This window comes from Sorex fumeus, unplaced genomic scaffold, assembly GCF_029834395.1.
Source record: "Sorex fumeus unplaced genomic scaffold, SorFum_2.1 ptg000072l, whole genome shotgun sequence".
NCBI classification, from domain to species: Eukaryota; Metazoa; Chordata; class Mammalia; order Eulipotyphla; family Soricidae; genus Sorex; species Sorex fumeus.
The window spans coordinates 12,996,998-13,017,006 of NW_026606129.1; the positions used below are offsets into that span (position 1 = coordinate 12,996,998).

The 20,009-nt window shown below is 55.4% G+C and overlaps 1 protein-coding gene across 1 annotated transcript in view; it reads right to left on the minus strand.

Annotated features, from left to right (window-relative positions):
- EEFSEC (eukaryotic elongation factor, selenocysteine-tRNA specific) overlaps positions 1-20,009 on the minus strand; it is a 181,535-nt gene that overhangs the window by 77,326 nt on the left and 84,200 nt on the right. The window contains exons 3-4 of the mRNA XM_056129120.1: positions 6,238-6,334; positions 4,298-4,462 (exon numbers count right to left, since the gene is read on the minus strand). Of these exons, the coding sequence (XP_055985095.1) occupies positions 4,298-4,462; positions 6,238-6,334 (262 nt within the window). The remainder of the gene's footprint in view (positions 1-4,297; positions 4,463-6,237; positions 6,335-20,009) is intronic.

Here is a 20,009-nt window from a genome sequence, read left to right on the forward strand (position 1 = left end):
GGAGTCTCTGTTTTGGTGCAGATGGAGTCGGGGCAGTGTTGAGCGAAATCCTGGCTTCTCTCTAGTAAACCAGGTGTTGGCACAGCCCTCAGCAACACACCTCAGCATGAGCAGCAGGTGCCCCTGGAGATGCCACGCCCATGGGGTCGGGACGCAGACTTCCATGCCAAGAACGCACGGAGCTGTCCAGGGTCTTGGTGGGGGGTGGGGGGCGGTGAGGGAGCACAGGGCCACATCCTGTGGTGCTCAGGACCTACTCCTGACTCTGTGCTCAGGGATCACTCCTGGTGATGCTTAGGGACCACCTCCTGGTAGGCTCAGAGTCACTCCTGGTGGGCTCAGGGATCACTCTGGTGGGTTCAGGGATCACTCCTGGTGGGCTCTGGGTCATTCCTGGTGGGCTCAGAGTCACTCCTGGTGGGCTCAGGGATCACTCCTGGTGGGTTCAGAGTCACTCCTGGTGGGCTCAGGGATCATTCCTGGTGGGCTCAGAGTCACTCCTGGCGGGCTCAGGGATCACTCCTGGTGGGTTCAGAGTCACTCCTGGTGGGCTCAGGGATCACTCTGGTGGGTTCAGGGATCACTCCTGGTGGGTTCAGAGTCACTCCTGGTGGGCTCAGGGATCATTCCTGGTGGGCTCAGAGTCATTCCTGGTGGGCTCAGGGTCACTCCTGGTGGGCTATGCCACGCTGAGGTGCAGCAGTGCCAACTGCCTGCAGGGGAAGCGCCTTCCCGGCCCTTTGCCACGTCTCTGATCCTGAGTTATCTGCGCGAGTCCTTCTGTTACTGACCAGGAAAGGACTCTGCGCTTCCTGCTGGCGCCCATGTTTCCGCATGCGTTCATGCTGAAGGGCAGCGTGGGGGCTCACGAGAGTGACCACAAGCCCCAGGCTGCTCCCAAGCGCCAGAACCTCCCCCCCTGGCTGCACCAGCAGGCCGGAGGATGCTGCGTGAGGGTGGGCGGCTCGGTGGGTCCCTGGACCCCCCGCCACATCACCAGCCTGAGCCACTGTGGGCACCAGCAGCCCATGGGAGAGTGGCAGAGTCGGGCACCGCCGCCCGGGCCCTGCCTCATCCCCGCCACCCCCGTGTCCCAACATCGCCTCGGTCCTAATGGGCCCCAGCTGGGAGCAGACGTGGGCAGCGGCCGGGGGCCGGGTCTGGCGGGCGGCGGCAGCCACGCCGGGAAGGGAATGTGACTGTTTATTTGTAGTGGCTGTGCCCCGCCTCCGAGGGAGTTCAAGCGGTCAGACGTGTCCAAGTCGATTAGCGAGACCTGACGGGGATGTCACCGGCTTGGGGAGGGGCTGGCCGGCCAGAGGTCCCCACCCTGCCAACAGGCACCGGCCACCAATGACGGGGTGTGGAGGGCCCGGCGGAGAGGGGGTCAGGCGGGCTGGACCTTGGCAGCCTCTGGAATGTGTCTGCATGGCCCAGGGCCCGGGGAGGCCTCGGCAGGCTCACCGGGTCACCTGCCCCAGACGGACACCATGGTGAGGGCCGCTGGGGACCCAGCTCTGAACCTCTGTCCCCGTCACCCACAGGGCAGGATGCGGGAGAGATGGCTGGGCAGGGCGGGCCAGTAGGCAGCGACTCTCACTAGCTCCGAGGAGAGCCTGCCAGGATGTGCCAGAGGGCGAGAGCCTAACCCACTACAGCCCCCCGCACCCCCCAAGGGTTCACAGCGGCCCCACCTGCACGGCAACCCCTGAGTCTCGGCCCCCTGCGGCACCCACGCCAGGCCCACACCCACAGGAGGCAGGGTGCCCTGGGCGTGACCGTGACCCCCACCATGGGCGAAACACCCCACCTGGGGCCTGGGGCATGACACGACAGCCGCCCACTTTCCACACACAGGCCAGGACCCAGGACGAGGAAACTCCCTGCCCAACAGGGGCACGGCACAACCAACCCAGCTCCCTCGGGAAGTGGGGCATGGATGACCTCCGACATGGCCCTGATGGACATCAGCCGCAAGAGCCCACATGGGGCCCCCGGAGGTTTCTGCTGAGAGAACAGGCTCCCACCCAGGAAGGTCTCACGCAGGCCCGGGGCACGTGTCACCCCAGAGAGGGTCTCTAGCACCAGACTCGCAGCCTCAGGTCTGCCCTCCTCTGCAGAGCCGGGTCCTTCCTGCGGGGAGGAGATTCCTGTGCGGGGGTACTCATTTATGGGGGTCTATCTCTTGAGTGAGGGTTCACACACTCGGACCCCCACGCCGGGCCCTTCCTGCCTCCCCGACCTCCTCCTGCATTTTACTGTGAGCCTCGAGGTGTGAAGGCAGAGCCCAGTCGGCCCCTCGGGCCTGGCAGTTCCTCCCGCCCCAGCTCTGCTCACCAGAATGCCCGTTAGAGCGTTAGAGCGTTAGAGCATTGAGCGGCAACACACACCGCGGCAGCAGCAAAGAGGCCGAAGAGGCGATGCCCAGGGGTCAGAGGAGCACCTGTGGGAGCCGGCACAGCCTGACGATGAGCACCGGGAATCCTGACGTCACATTCCGTCACGCGGGACAGGAGACAATGGGAAGGCAGGGACGATGGACGGTGGGGACGGCAGGGACACTCCCTCTGGTGCCCGCACATGGTGGCCCCCTCAGTCCAGCAACACCACGGCTCACGCTGCCCCCGGCACCCCAGGGACCTCCCCCCCCACCACCACTCCCACTCCGCACAGCCCTGGCCAGTCCTTCTCCCTCGGCGGGTCTTTCCCAGGGCCCCAGGAACGCCGGGTCCGGGTGGTCCCCAGGGGGCGGGGAGAAGGCAGCATTTGGTTCCTGCTCTGTTCCAGCTGAGAATTAACCGGGTCTCTATCATAAGCTGATTTCTGTTAAATATAAGCCGAGTTTATTTTCATAATTCTGTGCTTTATTTGTCAAGATTTGCACTTTTAGTCCCTGGCACACCGTGGGCCTTGATTGAAGCCACCTTGGGCCAGGACAGACAGTTTCTGGAAGGGGCTGTCTCCCCATCCCCCGCCGGGGAGGGAGGGGGTGAGCCACACTGGCCGGGGATGGGGGCCCGAGCTCTGGGGAAGGGGCCAGGCTCCTGCCCTTACACGCCAGCCCTGGGCCCTGGTGAGTGTGGGCTCAGAACAGAAGTTTTTGTTCGGTGGGTGGCCCTGGCCGGGAGACTGTCCCTGGGCCCTGCGCGGTCAAGGAAAGTGCCACCCTGTCCTGCTGGGGCGGGGGGTGGTGGGTGGTGGTGGAGAAGTGAGACCCTCCAAGGGGCAGCCCTGCCCTCCCCTGGCGTCCCTTCTCCCCAACACCAACGCCTCCAACACACCCCTCCACTGGCTTCTCCGTGGCCAGATGTGTCCAAGTCGATTAGCGAGAACTGACGGGGATGTCACTGGCTTGGGGGATGTCACTCTGACCCACCCCCAGGATCCTGGCCGCAGGGGACCCAGTACCGATCCTTGTCTACAGGGGATCCCAGTCACCCACGTGGGTGCTGACCAGGCTGTGCAGGGCCAGGCACACCTCCTTTCCGCACTCCAGGCCTGAGTGTCCAGGGAAGCACCCTAGCCCCAGAATGTCCAGTGGGATCTGACCAGTCCACCCAGCCCTCTGTGCCCTCCACACTTCCTCCTCTGAATAGGGGGAGAGGGGTGGCGAGGAGGCTGTGAGTTTTTTTGGGTTTTGTCTCTTGGGTTTTGGTTTGGGGGCCACACCCAGCGGTGCTCGGGACTTACACCTGCTCTGCACTCAGAGGTCACTCCTGGGGGGCGCTCAGGGGACCTTACAGGGTGCCCGGGATCCAACCAGGTCAGCTGTGTGCTCACTATGCTGTCTCTCCAGCATGAGCTGTCCTGTTAATAACCCAGCACAAAAAAGGCCGCTGGGACAGGAAATGCCAAGGCCTGGATGGACACCGGCTCAGCTAGGGCTGGAGCAGAGTGACCGGTGGGGGGCAGGGTACCAGGCGGAATCTCCGGGTGTTCCTTCCCACAGGCCTTCCCAGGGTTACCCTGGCATGTGCCCAGGTCACCAGGGGCTGAGATTCCTCCGGAAGACTTTCAGCCCACGTGACTTGGGGATGGGTGCCAGAGTCTGTCTTTGACCTGACATTAGTAAGGTCCAGCACGGGGAGGCACGGCTGCCGCCACATGGGCCGAGAAGCTGGTGGAAACAGGGTGCGTCCAAGCCTCACTCCCTTGTCCTTAAAGGTCACCATGTGCCTCCAAGAGAGGGCTGCAGCCCTGAGAAGGCGGGGACGAGTGTCCGAGCTGGGCTCCAGGGGGCTGGAGAGAAGACGGGCGCCAAGGGCCAGGCCCGCACAGGAGCCGAGGAGAGACTGACCTTGAGGGCGGGAATCTCCACGCTATCACCGAGGCTGATGGCGCCCGAGAGGATGGTGCCTGTCATCACGGTGCCTTGGCCTCTGATGGAGAAGCAGTGGTCCACGGACATGAGGAATGGTCCCGAGGGGTCTCGCACAGGGATGGAGATCTGGGAGGTCAGGAGCTGCAAGAGAGGTGCAGGAGAAGAGACCACTGGGGGGAGCCGGGTGGGCAGGACCACAGGGTCCCTGGGGCACCATGCTCTTGAGCGGAGGCAAAGGGTCCCCCTGCCCCATGACCCTCCAAGCTGCAGATGGTGCGGGTCTTAACCACGGCCACTCCCGGGCACCAGTGGCCAGCTGGCCTCCAGACAAGCCCCCTGTGTCCCCCACCCCTGCGGCCACGGCAAGTGGGACAGTGTATGTGGGGCTCTCCCGTCTTCTCTCTGGCCACTGGAGTCTCTGCACTCTCTCCATGGCTCCAGCCTCTGGGCACATCCCTCGGGGACCCTGGGCGCTGGGAGACGCTGTTGGCGCTCACTCCCGGCAGAGGACGGAAATCAAGGCGCAAAGGCGGCTGTCCCTATAGAGGAATGGGCTGTCCGCGTCTCCGGTCTCGGCTGTCCCAGAGTCTCGTTCTCCTGGCCACATGCTCCCAGGAAAGTCTGGACACTGGCCGTGGCAGGCCGGGGATTCCTGCAGAGGCTCGTTCTCCAGGACAGCCGGCCCAGAACCCACGCAGCAAACACCTCACCTGGCCCGGCTTCCTGGGAGCCGGTGAGAAGCAGAGTCTTGCCAGAAAACACAGGGCAGTGCCCACAGAGGTGGACACAGGGCAGTGACCACAGAGGCAGGCAGGGATGTGCCCACAGAGACAGGCCCTGAGCAGTGCCCACAGAGGCGGGCAAGGTTGACCATGGCTCTCTCATTTGTCTTTTTTGTTGGGGCCAAATAATTGGGGGTCACATCGGCTCAGGGACTGTCCCTAGGGGGGGCGGGCACTGGGGATCAAACCGGCAAGTGCCCTCGCTGCTGTGCTCTGGCCTCAGCCCCATAATCATGGTTCTTTGTATCCCAGGGCAGGTGGACCCCCAGGACAATCCCAACACCCTCCCTGGGTTAGAGTCCCGGGCCCAGCCTGTCGCCATAAAGCCTGGGTGAACGACTTGGCTTCTCTGAGCAGCGGGCCTCCCTTGGTAAAGGGGCATAAACGACAGGCCCCAGACTCGCCGGTGAAGGCTGGTGGGCCAGGGCCAGGGGGAACTGGTGTCAACGGGAACATCAGAGGGCACCGTAGTGGCGTCATCCCCAGCCCGGCTCCCATTCTGCCTCCTCGGAGGGGACAGAGAGGCAAGACAGAGCTGGTCAGTGGCAGGGCCCAGGCAGAGCGGTGACTGGCCAGCACAGGGCCCAGCCACACGGCAGAGCAGAGCCAGACTGTGCCGCCGTGATGGCCTCACCCCCTGCCGGCTGGCAACATGGGCCCCTGCAGAATGGCCGAACTTCCCGCCCTGTCCCCCACCAACCAGGGCAGGGAGTGGCCCAGGCTTCCCAAGAACTCCACCTCTGTGGGGGAGACCAGGAGGACGCCTGGCCAGCTTTCCAGCACTGATGCTGGGCCTGGCCCACCCTCACGGCCCACCGGCCCTGCCAGTGGGACCCTGGGAGGGGTCGGGCACCCCACAGGCCTGGGGCAGAGGGAACTCAGCGTTGCTGAGTGCTGGGCAGCTCTGAGGAGGGTTGGGCGAGAGGAAGGACTAAGGGAGACTCGCAAAGGTGCGGCCGGTTCCCCAGAGCTGAGGGCTGCGGGGGGTTGTGGGGGCTGCAGGGGCCGGGCGCGATAGTTTTATTCTCTGTTCGCCTTTCAAGGAGCTAAGGAAGGTGGTGCTGAGGCAAGGCACTCCGGGCCCCACTCGGAGGGGCCGGCCGCGGGGGCCTGGCAGGGTCTGGGGGACGGTACCTCAATCAGCTCCGAGATGCCCTGGGGGGCTTCTGTCTCAGGGGCCTCCGGTCCCCCCGGCTTGGCTGCCACGGCTATGATGGGTGCACCCCGGAACCTGGAAGGGAAGACGAGGCCCGAGAGTCAGCTCCACCACGGGGACGCCCTCGAGGCTGGGGCGCCAGGGAGGCCGCAGGGGGAACGCCTTGTCCAGAAGTTCAGAATTTGAGTGGCTTCCTGGTCTCGGCCGCCACCTTCCAACTCTCCCGGGGCTCCAGAGCCCGAAGGGGAGTCGGACGCCAGCAGACATCCCAGTCTCCAGCCGAGGACGGGGCCAGATGCAGGTGCCCAAGCAGGGCCTGAGGACGCCCGTCAGTGGCCCCGCCCCTATGACCAGGGCGCTGGGTTCTCTACCCGCGGAGCTTTAAGGAGAGAGGCTGAGCGGGGGCCACAGTCCCCTTCCCCTGGGGAGCAGCAGACTCAGAAGAGGAAGAGAGAGAGTCCCATCACCGTGGAGGACTCAGTGCTGAGCGTAGTGTGTCACTAACTCTAGTGAGGGGGCTGTCACCTGCCGGACTCAGGGCCAGCATGCTCTGCCCATCCAGTCCCCTGAGCAGGGCGCAGCCCCTCTCGGGGAACAGGGGTTGAGGGAGGCCTGTGAACCCACCCAGAGTTGTGCCCGCCCCGCCACCTGGCCAGGTCTCCCGTCCATCTCAGTGACCAGAAGACCGCCGCTCATGTTGGACAGCACCCCCTCCCCCGCCTCCGGGGGGGGGGGTCTTTAGAATATTCCAGACCCACTATGTGACCAACACTGCCTGACTGATAATGGTGTCTCTATTCTGCCTTGACTTTGGGATAAATTCAAGCGGGATACTCTAAAAAAAAAAGTCTCTTCCCCATAAGAGCAGTAAAATACAGAGACAAAATGATCTGATTCGACCTTCTCCAAGCGCTGAGATTTGATCACTCACAGCTGCCCCTTGGGACGAGCCCCAGGACCTGCCCAGTGCCGCCTCCGTGACCAGAGCCACCAGCCGCCAAGGAGTCACCAGGGCATGTGCTCACTGAGCCAGGCCCCACCCAAACGCTGCCTTTTTCCCAGTGGGGGCTCCCTGGAATGCCCCACATGCCAGGGTTTCCCTCTCAGGGTTGCTCCCAGACCTCAGGGGTATTTGCCCACGATGGCGACGGGTCACACAGAGGGTATCGGTGTCCACCAAGCATGGGCGAAGAAGGACAATCTGGAGGGACTTGCACAGTGCTGACCAATTTTGGGGAGTCTGGAAGGTTCCAGGCAGGTGTAGGGTGTCAAGGAAGACAAGAGGCCTGAGGCTCTCCCTCTGACTGACCTTGCGCTGCAGGGCAGAGAGTTAGTGAAGGTTCTGGAAGTGCTGCCAAGTCTGCCCAAGCACTGTCTTCCCTGGTGAGCGCGTGCAGACCTCAGCAATGAGTATCCAACCGGCTCTAGCATCCGAGAGCATCTCTGTCTGAACAGGGGCTGGCCACTCACCCAACTGGACACAGAGTTCAGTGACCACATAAGCCGCTGCAGAAGTCACTAAGCAAATGACCCCCCAACTCTTGGAGGGGTGCAGGGAGAAAGGAGAAGCTGGTTCTTGGGATCCGATGCATTCTGCAGTTTGCAACAAAGATTCAAATGCAACAAAGATTCAAAACAGCCGCTAAGAAACCCAAGCACTGCACAGAAGAGGGGCCTAGAGAAACGGTTTCTGAGGACGGGATGTTAGAGAAAACCGTTATTTCACGTGAGCTCAACGCTATAAAGGAAACCATGTCCAAAGAACTGCAGGATGACTATGAGGCCTTGTCCGACCGAGAACACCAAATCAAGAGTTAATAAAAACATTTTTTAAAGGACCAAACAGAAACTCTGGCATTAATGAATACCGCAGCCGAAAGGGGTCCTGTATAGATCTGAGGAGAGAGCAGAATAACAAACTCAAAGCCCGACCGTGACACGAGCAGTCTGGGAAGCAGAGGGGATAAGGAACGAAGACAAAGGAAGAGAACCTCAAAGATATTGAGACATCACCCGGCATCGTAATATATGCACCCGGAGGATGCCTGGATTCCTGGAAGGAAAGAGACGGGGCCGAAAGAATAGTGAAAGAACTTCGGAAAGTGCCCCGGTTGAAAAGAAAAGCATTAATTTGTGCATCCACGAAGCTCAGCCAACACTGGGAAGCGCAGACGGGCTCGCTACGAGGCCGCAGCGGGGCAGCCTGTGGGTTTCCACACGCTGAGAAAACCCTGGACACAAAGTCCAGGCAGCCTGCAGGGAGGGTGGGCGGGGGTGTGTGTTCCGGCGGGGGAGATGGGGGCACAGTCTTTTCTTAAACTCCCTTCAGGATGGAGGGGCGGCTCTAACCTACGCAATCCGACAAATTGATTCATAAAACATTAGCCCTCCAGGAATGTCGGTTCTCCAGCCCCTGCAAAGAGAAGATGACAATAGCCATGAGGACAATAGTCCGGATTCTCCGAGACTGTGATTGTTTCCAGAAGTTGGCTGAACCCTCCGAGCGACCCTGGGGGCAGCTGCTGGTGGCTCCCTGGCACATTCAGGCCTCTGCGCCCCCGCGGGAGATGCTGCCAGGGCTTACCTCATGGAATCCTCATCACAGATGGGGAAACCGAGGCACAGGAAGGTGAAATGAGGAGAGGATCAGGCAAGGCGGAAGTGGCAAGCCAGAGCTCTGCTCTCTGCCCCCGCCCCCCAGTCAGGCCTCCCGGATACTGCCCATTCCCACCTCCCACCCCCATTCCTGCTGACCCCAGCAGCCAAGCCTGGAGGGTGGGAAGGACTCCCAGTCGGGGCCGGTCAAGTGCCACCTGCTCACAAGCTGTCCAGTCCCCAGGCCTCCCCCGGTGCTAAGCTCACTGGGATCTTGCACTATCATCTTTTGAGTTCCTGAAGGCCTTGTTCAAAACTGGGAAATAGAATTTTATTTTCTATCTGTGCCACGTGCCACCAATCGAAGGCCCTGCCTGCTACCTGGAGGCCCAGGGCCAACTTGGCCCATGGGGGTCCTGCTCTTGGTTCTGTAGGGCTGACCCTGAAGTCTGGTCCCCCCAGATGAGCCCGGGGCCTTGGCCGCTGCTGATGAAGGGGATGGACACCACACACTCCCCTCAAACATGTGTTTTACTGGCAGCATCAAGGGAAAAGCTATTCGCATAGGTCTTAAGTTAAAGGATTATGTTAAGGGGCTGGAGCGATAGGACAGTAGGTAGGGCGCTTGCCTTGCATGCAGTTGACCCGGGTTCGATCCCCAGCACCCCATATGCCCCTGAGCAGAGCCAGGAGTGACCCCAGGAGTACCACTGGGTGTGGCCACACACACACACACACACACACACACACAGAGTCAAGATGTTTGTTTGTTTGCTTTGAGACCATACTGGGCAATGCTCAGGGGTTACTGCAGGGCCAGGACTCAGCCCAGGTCAGCTGTATGTAAGGCAACTGCCCTGTCCACTGTACTATCTCTCAGACCCCAGGTTAGGATTTTTTCAAAATTAACCCGAGTTCGATTCCTCCGCCCCTCTCGGAGAGCCCGGCAAGCTACCGAGAGTATTCGATATGCCAAACACAGTAACAACAAAGTCTCCAATGGAGACGTTACTGGGCCCGCTCGAGCAAATCGACGATCAACGGGAGGGCCTTTACCTTTCTTTTACCTTTACCTTAACAAAAATAAAGTGTGGGGCCAAGTGATAATAGAGCAGGTAGGGCATTTGCCTTGCACACGGTCAGCCCAGGTTTGAATCCCGGCATCCCATATGGTTCCCTAAGCACTATCTGAAAGAATTCCTGAGTGCAGAGCCAGGAGTAACCCCTGAGCACGGTTTGGTGTGGCCCAAACACCAACAAGAAAACAAAATACTACATCCAGGCATCCAGGCATGTGCCATTTATTATGATTCTCTGCCTCAAGAAACTTGATGGTGGGGGGCCGGGGGGGGGGTGGGCATTTGGAGCCATACCCAGTAGTGCTCGGGGCCCACTTCCTACAGAGCTTGGAGGACCATGTGCAGTTCTGGGGATCGAACTGGGGTGGCCTTGAACCAATCCTCATAACCCCTGACCATCTCTCTGGGTTCCCATGGGATTTTCCTTATGGGGCCCCAGCCAGCTCTGCTCAGGCAGCAGGGCCCGGGGTCACTCTGGATTCTTGAGAAGTCAAGACTAGCTCGCTCCCTCCAGTGGATCCAGAATCTACTGAAGCAAATAAACACACACACACACACACACACACACACACACACACACACACGCACGCACACACGGAACAAATGAAGACAATTAAATTCCATTCCCTGCTGCCAGACCTGAGTCTGGTTGAAAAAATCAGGGAGGCCCAGGAGCTGCAACTCGCTGGTAACGCCCTGGCCTTGTACCTGGGAGGCCCCAGGTTGGATCCCCGGCACTGCTCACTTCTCTGACAGCACCAGAAGCATGAACCCACTAGTGCCACAAGAAAGCATGTGGCAACAGGTACCTCGGTCAACGGAACCCCTGACACCACTCCCCAAACTACAGGAAATTAGGGAACCACTGAACACACACTCGCAACAAAGACAGTTGTCTCAGCTCAAAGAGAGCTTTAAGGGTAACAGGGAAATGATTACCTGCAACAGATAACGCAACACATTTTGTGTGATGGTGAATATACACATCCCACAACAAAGCACTCGGTGGGATTTGATACCTTCCTGCGGGTTGGACTCCATGGGTAAAGTTCCTGGCTGGTCAGAGTAAGGTACTGAGCTTGATCCCCAGGCCTGCCTCGTGCCCCCTGGGAACCCAGTGGGTGCTGGACAGTCCTTGGGTATTGAGTCTGGTTGCTCCAGTGTCTGTGACCCCTGGGCCACAAACAATCTCCAGCCACACTGCAGCACCTCAATGGAAGTGTGCAACCCCTGCCCGGCACCACGACGCAAACACACACGTGGGCTCCACACCAGCTCTGAAGAACCCCTGGTAATCGGAACATCATTCAGTGGAAGAGAAGACAGAAAAAATTTTTTTCTTGATTCAATTATAACAAACGAAGTGTTTGTGATATGTCATGTCACACGCTGATCTCCATCATTCTCTCATGAAACGGAACGCTGACCCCCACTCATCCACCCCCTCGTTATCCTTCCCCCCCTCCAGAGTCCCTGGAAACCAGCATTCTGCTCTGTCTCTCTGGAGCCGACAGCTCTCAGTGGGAATCACATGTGAGTGGAATTACAGGTATCTGACTTGGAGTGAATGACTCATTTCCCTGACAATATCCCCAGGGCTGGTCTAGGATGTAGGCAGAGCAGAATTTTTTTCTTTTTTTTTGGGGGGGGGGGGGAGGCACACCCAGCTGTGCTCAGAGCCAGAGATCCCTTCTGGCAATGCTCAGGGAACCATATGGGATGCCGGGATCGAACCCGGGTCAGCACCCTTCCTCCTTCCTATGGCTCCAGCCCCAAACGTCCTCCTTTCTCTGTCTGCACAGACCAGCAGTGACTGTGCTTCCACACTCACCCATCAGCGGACACTTGAGTTGTTCCCACCGTGTGACCACAATAAAGCCAGTAGGAAGGAGAAATACCTCTGGGGGACCTTGTTTCCAATTCTTTAGAACATAAACCTGCAAGCGGAACTCTGGGGTTATGTGGTAATTCTACTTATTTTTAATTTGTTTTACTATTACTTTTTGATTCAAAAAGTTGGAGCGATAGCACAGCAGTAGGGCGTTTGCCTTGCGCGCAGCCAGCCCAGCTGAGCCAGGTTCGAATCCGCCCCTCTCGGAGAGCCCCGCAAGCTACCAAGAGTATCTCGCGTGCACAGCAAAACCTGGCAAGCTCCCCATGACGTATTCGATATGCCAAACACAGTAACAACAAGTCTCACAATGGAGACGTTACTGGGCCTGCTCGAGCAAATTGATGAACAACAGGAGGACAGACAGTGTACTTTTTGATTCAGGGGCCACACCTGGCAATGCTCAGCGATCACTCCTGGCCGGGATAGGGTTCCTGCCTAGGATCAAACCCTGGTCAACGCCTGCAAGGCAAATGCCCTGCCCACTCTGCTATCGCTCTGGCCCCGCATTTTCAATTTGCTGTTTTCGGAAACACTATATTACCTACGTCAAATGCCCGTTGTCCCTTCCCACGCACAACACACAGGGATCCCGATTTTTCTACACCCTCCCCAGTACCTTCTGCATCCTTGCACTTGGCAGAGCCCACACTAATGAGTTTGACATGGTGTCTGGCTGCAGTTTTGATTTGCATTTACCGAACAATTAGTGACACGGGTAATTTGTCATGTGCTTACTGGCCATTTGTATTTCTTAGGAGAAATGTCTATTCAATCCTTTCTGAACCACGTCAGTTGGCTTTTGGTTCTTTAATCTGGGGAATCCCCTCTATTATCTGTTAGTCCTTAGCAAATACATCATTACAAATACTTTCTCCCATTCTGGATGCTACATTTTTACTGTGCTAATATTGTCTTCTGAGGTGCAATTAAAAAAGACTTTCATGAGGTTCAATTTATATATATATTTTTCCCTTTTGTTACCTGTACTTTGGATCACAGCCAAGAAATCAAGGTCAATTCCAAAGTCATTAAGTTCTGACGTGGTCCTGAAATAAGGTTTTGATCTTCTGACAGTTTTGTAGCTTTCAGATTTGCATCTGGCTACTGCATCCCTGTCACTGTTGTGTATGGTGCTAAACAGGAAACCACTTCATTCTGTGCCCCTAGCACCACCAGAGAGGATAGCACGGAGATTAAGCTACACTTGCCTTGCATGTGGCCAAAGTTGGTTTGATCCCCAGCACCACCAGGAGTGACCCTTAAGCACAGAGCCAGGAATAATCCCAGAGCACTGCTGGATATGCCCACCCCCTCACAAAAAGATGATTTCTCCCCATAAAATGGTCTTGGTCCCCTCAAAAACTCCGGGTAACTCTATATGAGAGGGTTTACTTCTGTGTTCTCTATTCCAGTCCACTGGTTGGCAGGTAGAAAGACAGGTAAATACAAAAGAATCTTTACGCCAGTGGGCTGGAGCAATAGCACAGTGGGTAAGGCGTTTGCCTTGCACGCGGCCAACATGGCCGACCCGAGTTCGATTCCTCTGCCCCTCTCAGAGAGCCCGGCAACCTACCGAGAGTATCTCGCCCACATGGCAAAGCCTGGCAAGCTCCCCATGATGTGTTCAATATGCCAAAAAACAGTAACAACAAGTCTCACAATTTGCTGTGCGACGTTACTGGTGCCCGCTCAAGCAAAGTGATGAACAACGGGAGGGCACTGCTACAGTGCAGTGCTTTATGCCAGTAGAATACCATCTGATTACTGTAGCCCTACAGCAAAATTTTGAAATGCAGGAAGTGTGGATTTTCCTCTTATGCTTTTTCAAGCTTGTTCTGGCTATTCTGAGAAACTCGAGACTACACATGCATCTTAAGAAGTATATTTTTCAATTTCTGGAAACGGATTTTGGATAGGAGCTACTCTACTAGTAAGGTGTCCCAATCCATGGATATAGATGTGACTTCATTTATTTATATTTTCTTTAATTTCTTTCATTGACATTCTGTAGGACTCATTATACTGTCTTTTACTCCCTCGATTAATTCCTAAGTATTTTATTCTTTCTGATGCTACCGTAAGCAGTACTGCTTGCATAATTAACTTTTCAGATTAATTAATTGTTAGCGTATAAAAAAATGCAGCTAATTTTTGCACACTAATTTGCAGCCTTCTCCTTTCCAAAATTCATGTACAGCTCAAATATTTCCTTATGGTGGAATATTTCCCAGAGAAGATCACATCATTTGCAAACTGATCATTTCACTTCTTTTCAATCTGAATACCTTAATTTCCCTTTTTTCCTTAATTGTTCTGCCTAGAACTTCCAGTACTATGTAGAATAAAAGTGGCAAAGAGGGGAACAGAATGCAAGTTTCCACTGGAGGACCCCTGCCGTGCCTCTGATCTTACAGCAAAAATTCAGCCTTTCACTCTGGAGCATTCTGTTGCTGTGGGTTTTCTAAACACGACTTTTTCCTGTTGAAGCAACTTCCCTCTTTTCTAGCCTGTTTCTTTAATCATGAAGGGTGTTGAGTTTTGTCAAATGTCTTTTTCGGTATCAGTTGAGATGATCTTTGGATCTCCCCGACTTTAGTCTGTTAACATGATGTATCACACGAAGAGGCATTTGTAGATTGAACCAACTTTGCATTCCAAGTGTTGTTTGTTTCTTTAAAAAAAAAAAAACTTGGCTGTACTTTGTAGTCCTTTTAGTATGCTGCTGAATTTGGCTTGCTAGTATCTTTTTCTGAAGGTTTTTGCATCAGCGTTCACAAGGGATACCAGTTAGTAGTTCTCTATGTCTTGCAGTGCCTTCCGGCTAACTTTGGTATCAAGGTGATAATGGCCTCAGAGAATAAGTTGGGGGCCAGGGAGTTAATGCAAAGGGCTGTGTGTGTGCTCTGCATGGGGGGCTGGTGGCTGTGTTCAGCTCCTGCCCCCACACTATCTCCTAAGAAATGTATGAAGTAATCCCCGAGCACTGATCCAGGAGTAGGTCCCAGGAGTACCACCAAGTGTGACCCCCCCCCAAAAAAAAAAACAAAAACCGCAAATGAGTAAACTTGGAAGTGTTCCCTTGTCTTCTTTGGGGGGGGGGGGGAGCTTTAAGACGTGCTGCTATTAGTACATCATTAACTGTTACAAGACACCAGTCAAGTCCAGGCCTTCCCTGTCTCAGGAGGCTTGAGTAATGATTTAATGACTTATCTAGATTTATACTTTCTTCTTTCTTTTTTTTTCCTTAGGTTTTTGGCCACGTGCAGCAGGGTTGAGGGGCTACTCCTAGCTCAGTGCTCAGGACTGGCTCCTGGAGGTGCTGGGGCCCAGGCAGTAATTGAGCACAGCACAGCTCCAGCCCATGGTGACACCTCCGTGGCCCCAGTTTCCTGCTTTTGTGATTCAGCCTTGGGAAGGTCTAAAGTTTCACCTAGATTTTCTGATGTGTCGGCAAACAACTGTTCCTCTGACTCAGAAGCCTTCTGGCTGTGCAGCACCGAGAGCCACGTCCCCGTTTTTATTTCCGATTTCAGTTCCTTGAGCCCTCTCTCCCTCTCCCTCTGCCTCCCAGTCAACCGGCTCGCGCTTCTGTTGCTCTTTCAAAGAACCAATGTTTGGCTTAGTGTCCATTGTTTTTCTATTTTCTGTTTCATTTATCTCTAATCTTTATTATTAATTTCCTTCTGCTATCTCTGAGTTTAGTTTGTTCTTCTTCCAGCTCCTAAATTGCAAAGTTAGGTGGTTGGTTTCTGAGATTTTTTCTTCTCGTTTAATGTAAGAATTTATAGCTATGATGCCCCCCCTCACTCCCCAACACAACTTTTGCTGCATTTCATAAATCTGGTATGTTTTGTATTTCGCTCATCTCAGGATTTTCTCATTTCCTCTGATTTCTTTCACTTGCTTGTCCTTTAATCCTCCGTGTGTCTTCCATTCCCTTGTGAATTTTCCCATTTTACTAAAATCATTAACTTTTAACACCACCCTGCAACCGTCAGGTGAGATACGTGCGTGCGCGATGCCCATCGCCAGCAAACTTTGGAGAGGTTATTTGTGGCCTCATCTGCAGTCTGGCCTGGCAAATGTCCTGGGTGCATGGGAGAAGCTGCAATTATGCTGTTTACGGTTCTGTTTCTGTCCATTCGAAAGAGCCGGTTTATTGTGTTGCTTGGGTCTGTCATTCCTTACTTGGCATATCCCCGACCAAACCCCCTGATAAATATGACATGTGAGTTTGGAAAAAGCAAAACGAAACCAATCCACGTCCTCGCCAAGGGCCAACCCTCCTCTCAATTTCTCTTTCCCAGCCTTTGCCTGTGCAAATGTAACCTAGCCCAGGTGCCGGGCGACCTGGACCCTGGCACCGAGGAGGGGATGGTCTGAGCAGGAGAGCCAAGGCTGATTTCCATCCCACGGCCCCCTCTGCCTCCACAGCCCCGTGCCACGGGCGTGCCTGGCCAAGCGCAGGGCAGACGCAGTTTCCACACCAAATAAGCCAGTGTGCGCCGAAAGGGACGGGTGGAGCTTGGAAACCTCCTGCACCCTGAGCCTCGGCAACTGTCCACAAGCCTCCCGCATGGGGGACACACTCGCCTCCCCTCCTGTACCCACGCCACTGCCCCCGAGCTGCTCCGAGGAGGCCTGTCCAGCTCCGGTCCTTAGCCCGAGGCTGAGCGCCCACTTCCTCCCCTGCAGGTTTTCCTGCTCTGCCAAGGGGCAGGGGACGCTTTCTGCGACTCCTCCCTCTGCTCCGGGATAAACCCTTAAAGAAAATCAGATGTGAAGCCGGCGGAACAAACACATGCGCCTTCCGAGCAAAGGTAAATAACCTCAGAGTCGCCGGCTGCCCACGGGCCTCCGGCTGCGAGGTCACAGGCCGACGAGGAGGGCGCACACTGAGGACCACGCACTGTCCGCTCCAGAGCGGAGGGCCACTCTCAGCGGGAGATACTGACCCCGGGAATGGCAGGGCCCAGAGGGAGGAGAGAGGGAAGAGCAGGGAAAGGGAAAGAAATGACAAGAAGAGGGAAAGAAAAGACATGAAAACAGAGAGAGACGCAGAGGAAACGAGAGGAAAACGGACACAAGTGGACTCCACGGGCCAGCGTCGCGCGCTCTATGGGACCTGGACACGCTCCAGGCATGGGGGGTTGTTTTCAGAGATGCCAAAAGGCTTGAGTCTGGGATGGGGCAGTGGGCGCAGAGAAGGGTCCAGAGTTCGGGCCTCCCCTTGGGGTGCGGAGGGCTGCAGACACGGGAAGCAGCCAGCCTGCCCAGGGCACCGACCATGGACCAGAGCCCAGTCCCTGCCTCATCCCTGCCTCTGCCAGGGGCGCTCGGAGAATTCCAGCGATTAACCACCAAGCTCTCGGAAATTCAATTATTTTGTACCCAAAGCCTTTTGGGCAACGTATTATAACCAAACATAAAGGCAGTGGGGCCAGGAGTCTGGCCCTTGCCCAGGTGCCAGGGAAGCCGACCCTGCTGGTTTCCTGAACACACAGCTGCCCGTACTCAGGGGCCCCTCAGCCTCCTCTATGGGGCTCAGCTGTGGGGCGCAGGGGACCCTCCAGTCTCCTTCCCTCAGTTTTCCAAAAGACAGTCTGGATTCAAGAGGCATGAAGACTGCCAGAGACGAGAGACCTGGCAGGGGCTGGGCTGGGCTGAAACACATCCATGTTCTCCCGTTCCATCTCCCCACCCCCACCTCCTCCAGCACAGATGTTCTGACTGTGCACACGTGTGCATGCATGTGTGCATGCGTGTGCATGCATGCGTGTGTGTGAAAGGGGATTATTGACCTTATTCAACACACACTATAATGACCTCAGAGACACTTCAGAACACACAGGCCTGTGCCTACGAATGTCGCACTCCTGTAAGAGACATGAACAAAGCGTCTTTAGCTTTCGGTAGGAGAGAATCTGAAACAGCCGTATTGGCTTCTGCCTTCTTTCTCACAGGGAAGCCAGGGTCAAGCCTACCCAGGGGTAGCCAGGGACACACAAGCTGTCCACAGTGATCAGCACATGGGTGAGTGCACTGCACCGCCATCACTCAGCACCAATCATGCCCTGCACCCCCATCAGGTGCTCCCCCAATGGATGCATCAGAATGAACTTCTCACCTCCCCCACCATTTTTTTTCGGGGGGAGTTGGGGTCACACCCAGCGATGCTCAGGGTTTACTCCTGGCTCTGCACTCAGGAATCTCTTCTGGGGCACTCAGGGGACCCGATGGAATGCGGGGATCAAACCTGGGTTGGCCGCGTGCAAGGCCAATGCCCTCCTGCCGTCCTGTTGCCCTGGCCCCCGACTCCCCTCTCTCAGAGGACTAGCATCTCAGATGTGCGCAGGACACAGAGGGGGGAGGCCCGGCGTTTCCCCTGGTCTGGTCCGGGGGACGGAAGGTGGGATGGGGGAATCCTGGTGAACTCGAGGCGACAGCCCTAGCAAAGCCGGCAGGAAAGAACGGGTTTACAGGCAGGCGGAAACCCAGAAGGAGTCCGGGAGAGAGAAGCAGGGAGGCGCTGTCAGATAACAGTTAGTGGGAAAATAAACAGAAAGGCCTAGAACACAGAACAGCGTCGAGGCGCTGATAACAGCCGCCCCCAATTACGCCCACGTGGGGGGACGAACGGGCTCCTCGGGGACGGGAGACGCTTCCATTTGATGCACTGGGAAGATCCTGGGTACATTTTTATCTTTTATTTTGATTTCTGTTAACACTGATAAATGCTTATGCAAGAGTAATTTTAAATGCCTTCAGAGATAAAGAAATCACAAAGAACAACAGAGTTTGACTACATAAAAATTAGAGACACCGCATGTCAAGAGACACCACAAAATTGAAAAAACAAACGAATAATAAAGACACCGTAGAAAAGAAGCAAGGCAAAGGGTTAATTACAGCTATATCTTTATTCAAATTAAACACTCCTGAAAATGAAAAAATTTTCAGCATTAAAACCACAAGAGACAGACCAAAATATATGGGCACAGTTCACACATATAACATAAAAAGCACAACTGTTTCATACAGTGAAAGAAAAATGTTCGATTGCAACAGGACTTTAAAAATCATTTTATGCAAAATGTGTAAAATACATGTAGTAAAACCCAAATTTGTAAAAAGCTGCTTCCAGTTCAGTGGGTTTCAAATATACTTTAAAATAAGAAGCCAAAGGTGGTTTCTGGTGCCTCTTTTAAATGGCACAAAGCTTTCAGGGGGGTGGGGGGTGGAATGTGGCAACAAGGGCGAGAGAGACAGTGCCGCTGGCAGGGCTCTTGCCTTGCACACAGTCAACACAAGTTTGATCCCCAGCACCCCCTGATGGTCCCCTGAGCCCCACCAAGAGTGAGCCCTGAATGCAGAGCCAGGAGCGAGCCCTGAGCACAGCTGGGCAAGGTTTAGTTTTCTGTCATTTAAACTGACTGTGGTGACACAGAGCAAAGGGTTAGAAAGTGCTCCTTCCCTGTGTTAGAAGGTGCTCCTTCCTGTGTTAGCGTGCTCCTTCCCTTTGTTAGAAAGTGCTCCTTCCCTGTTAGAGAGTGCTCCTTCCCTGTTAGAGTGCTCCTTCCCTGTTAGTGCTCCTTCCCTGTGTTAGTGCTCCTTCCCTTTGTTAGAAACTGCTCCTTCCTGTGTTGGAGTGCTCCTTCCCTTTGTTAGAAAGTGCTCCTTCCCTTTGTTAGAAAGTACTCCTTCCCTTTGTTAGAAAGTGCTCCTTCCCTGTGTTAGAGAGCGTTCCTTCCTTTTGACCCAGCGACACTCTGAGAACCGCTCATGAGGGAAAACCAGAAAACACAAATTTGATGATGGTCAGAAGCTGGTCACCGGGTTATCTTAAGAAGGAAAACGCAAGCCAAACTAATGGGCGATAGACAGAAGGTGAAGAGATGCTACGTATAAAATGTTACACAATAAAAGCAGAAATCACAACGTATTGGGACTTATGGCATTTGCCTTACATGCAACCGACTCTGGTGCAATCCCTGGCACTACATAACGGCCCCTGAGCACCACCAGGAGTAATCCCTGAGCACTGCTGTTTGCCGTCCAGTAACAAAACAAAGCATCTCATGGTTACAATGACACTAGACCTTTCTTGGTGTGTGTGTGGGTGGGTGGGTGGGCAGGGGGGCGGGCGGTGTTGTACATCCAGGGATCAATTCTGTGTTGGCTG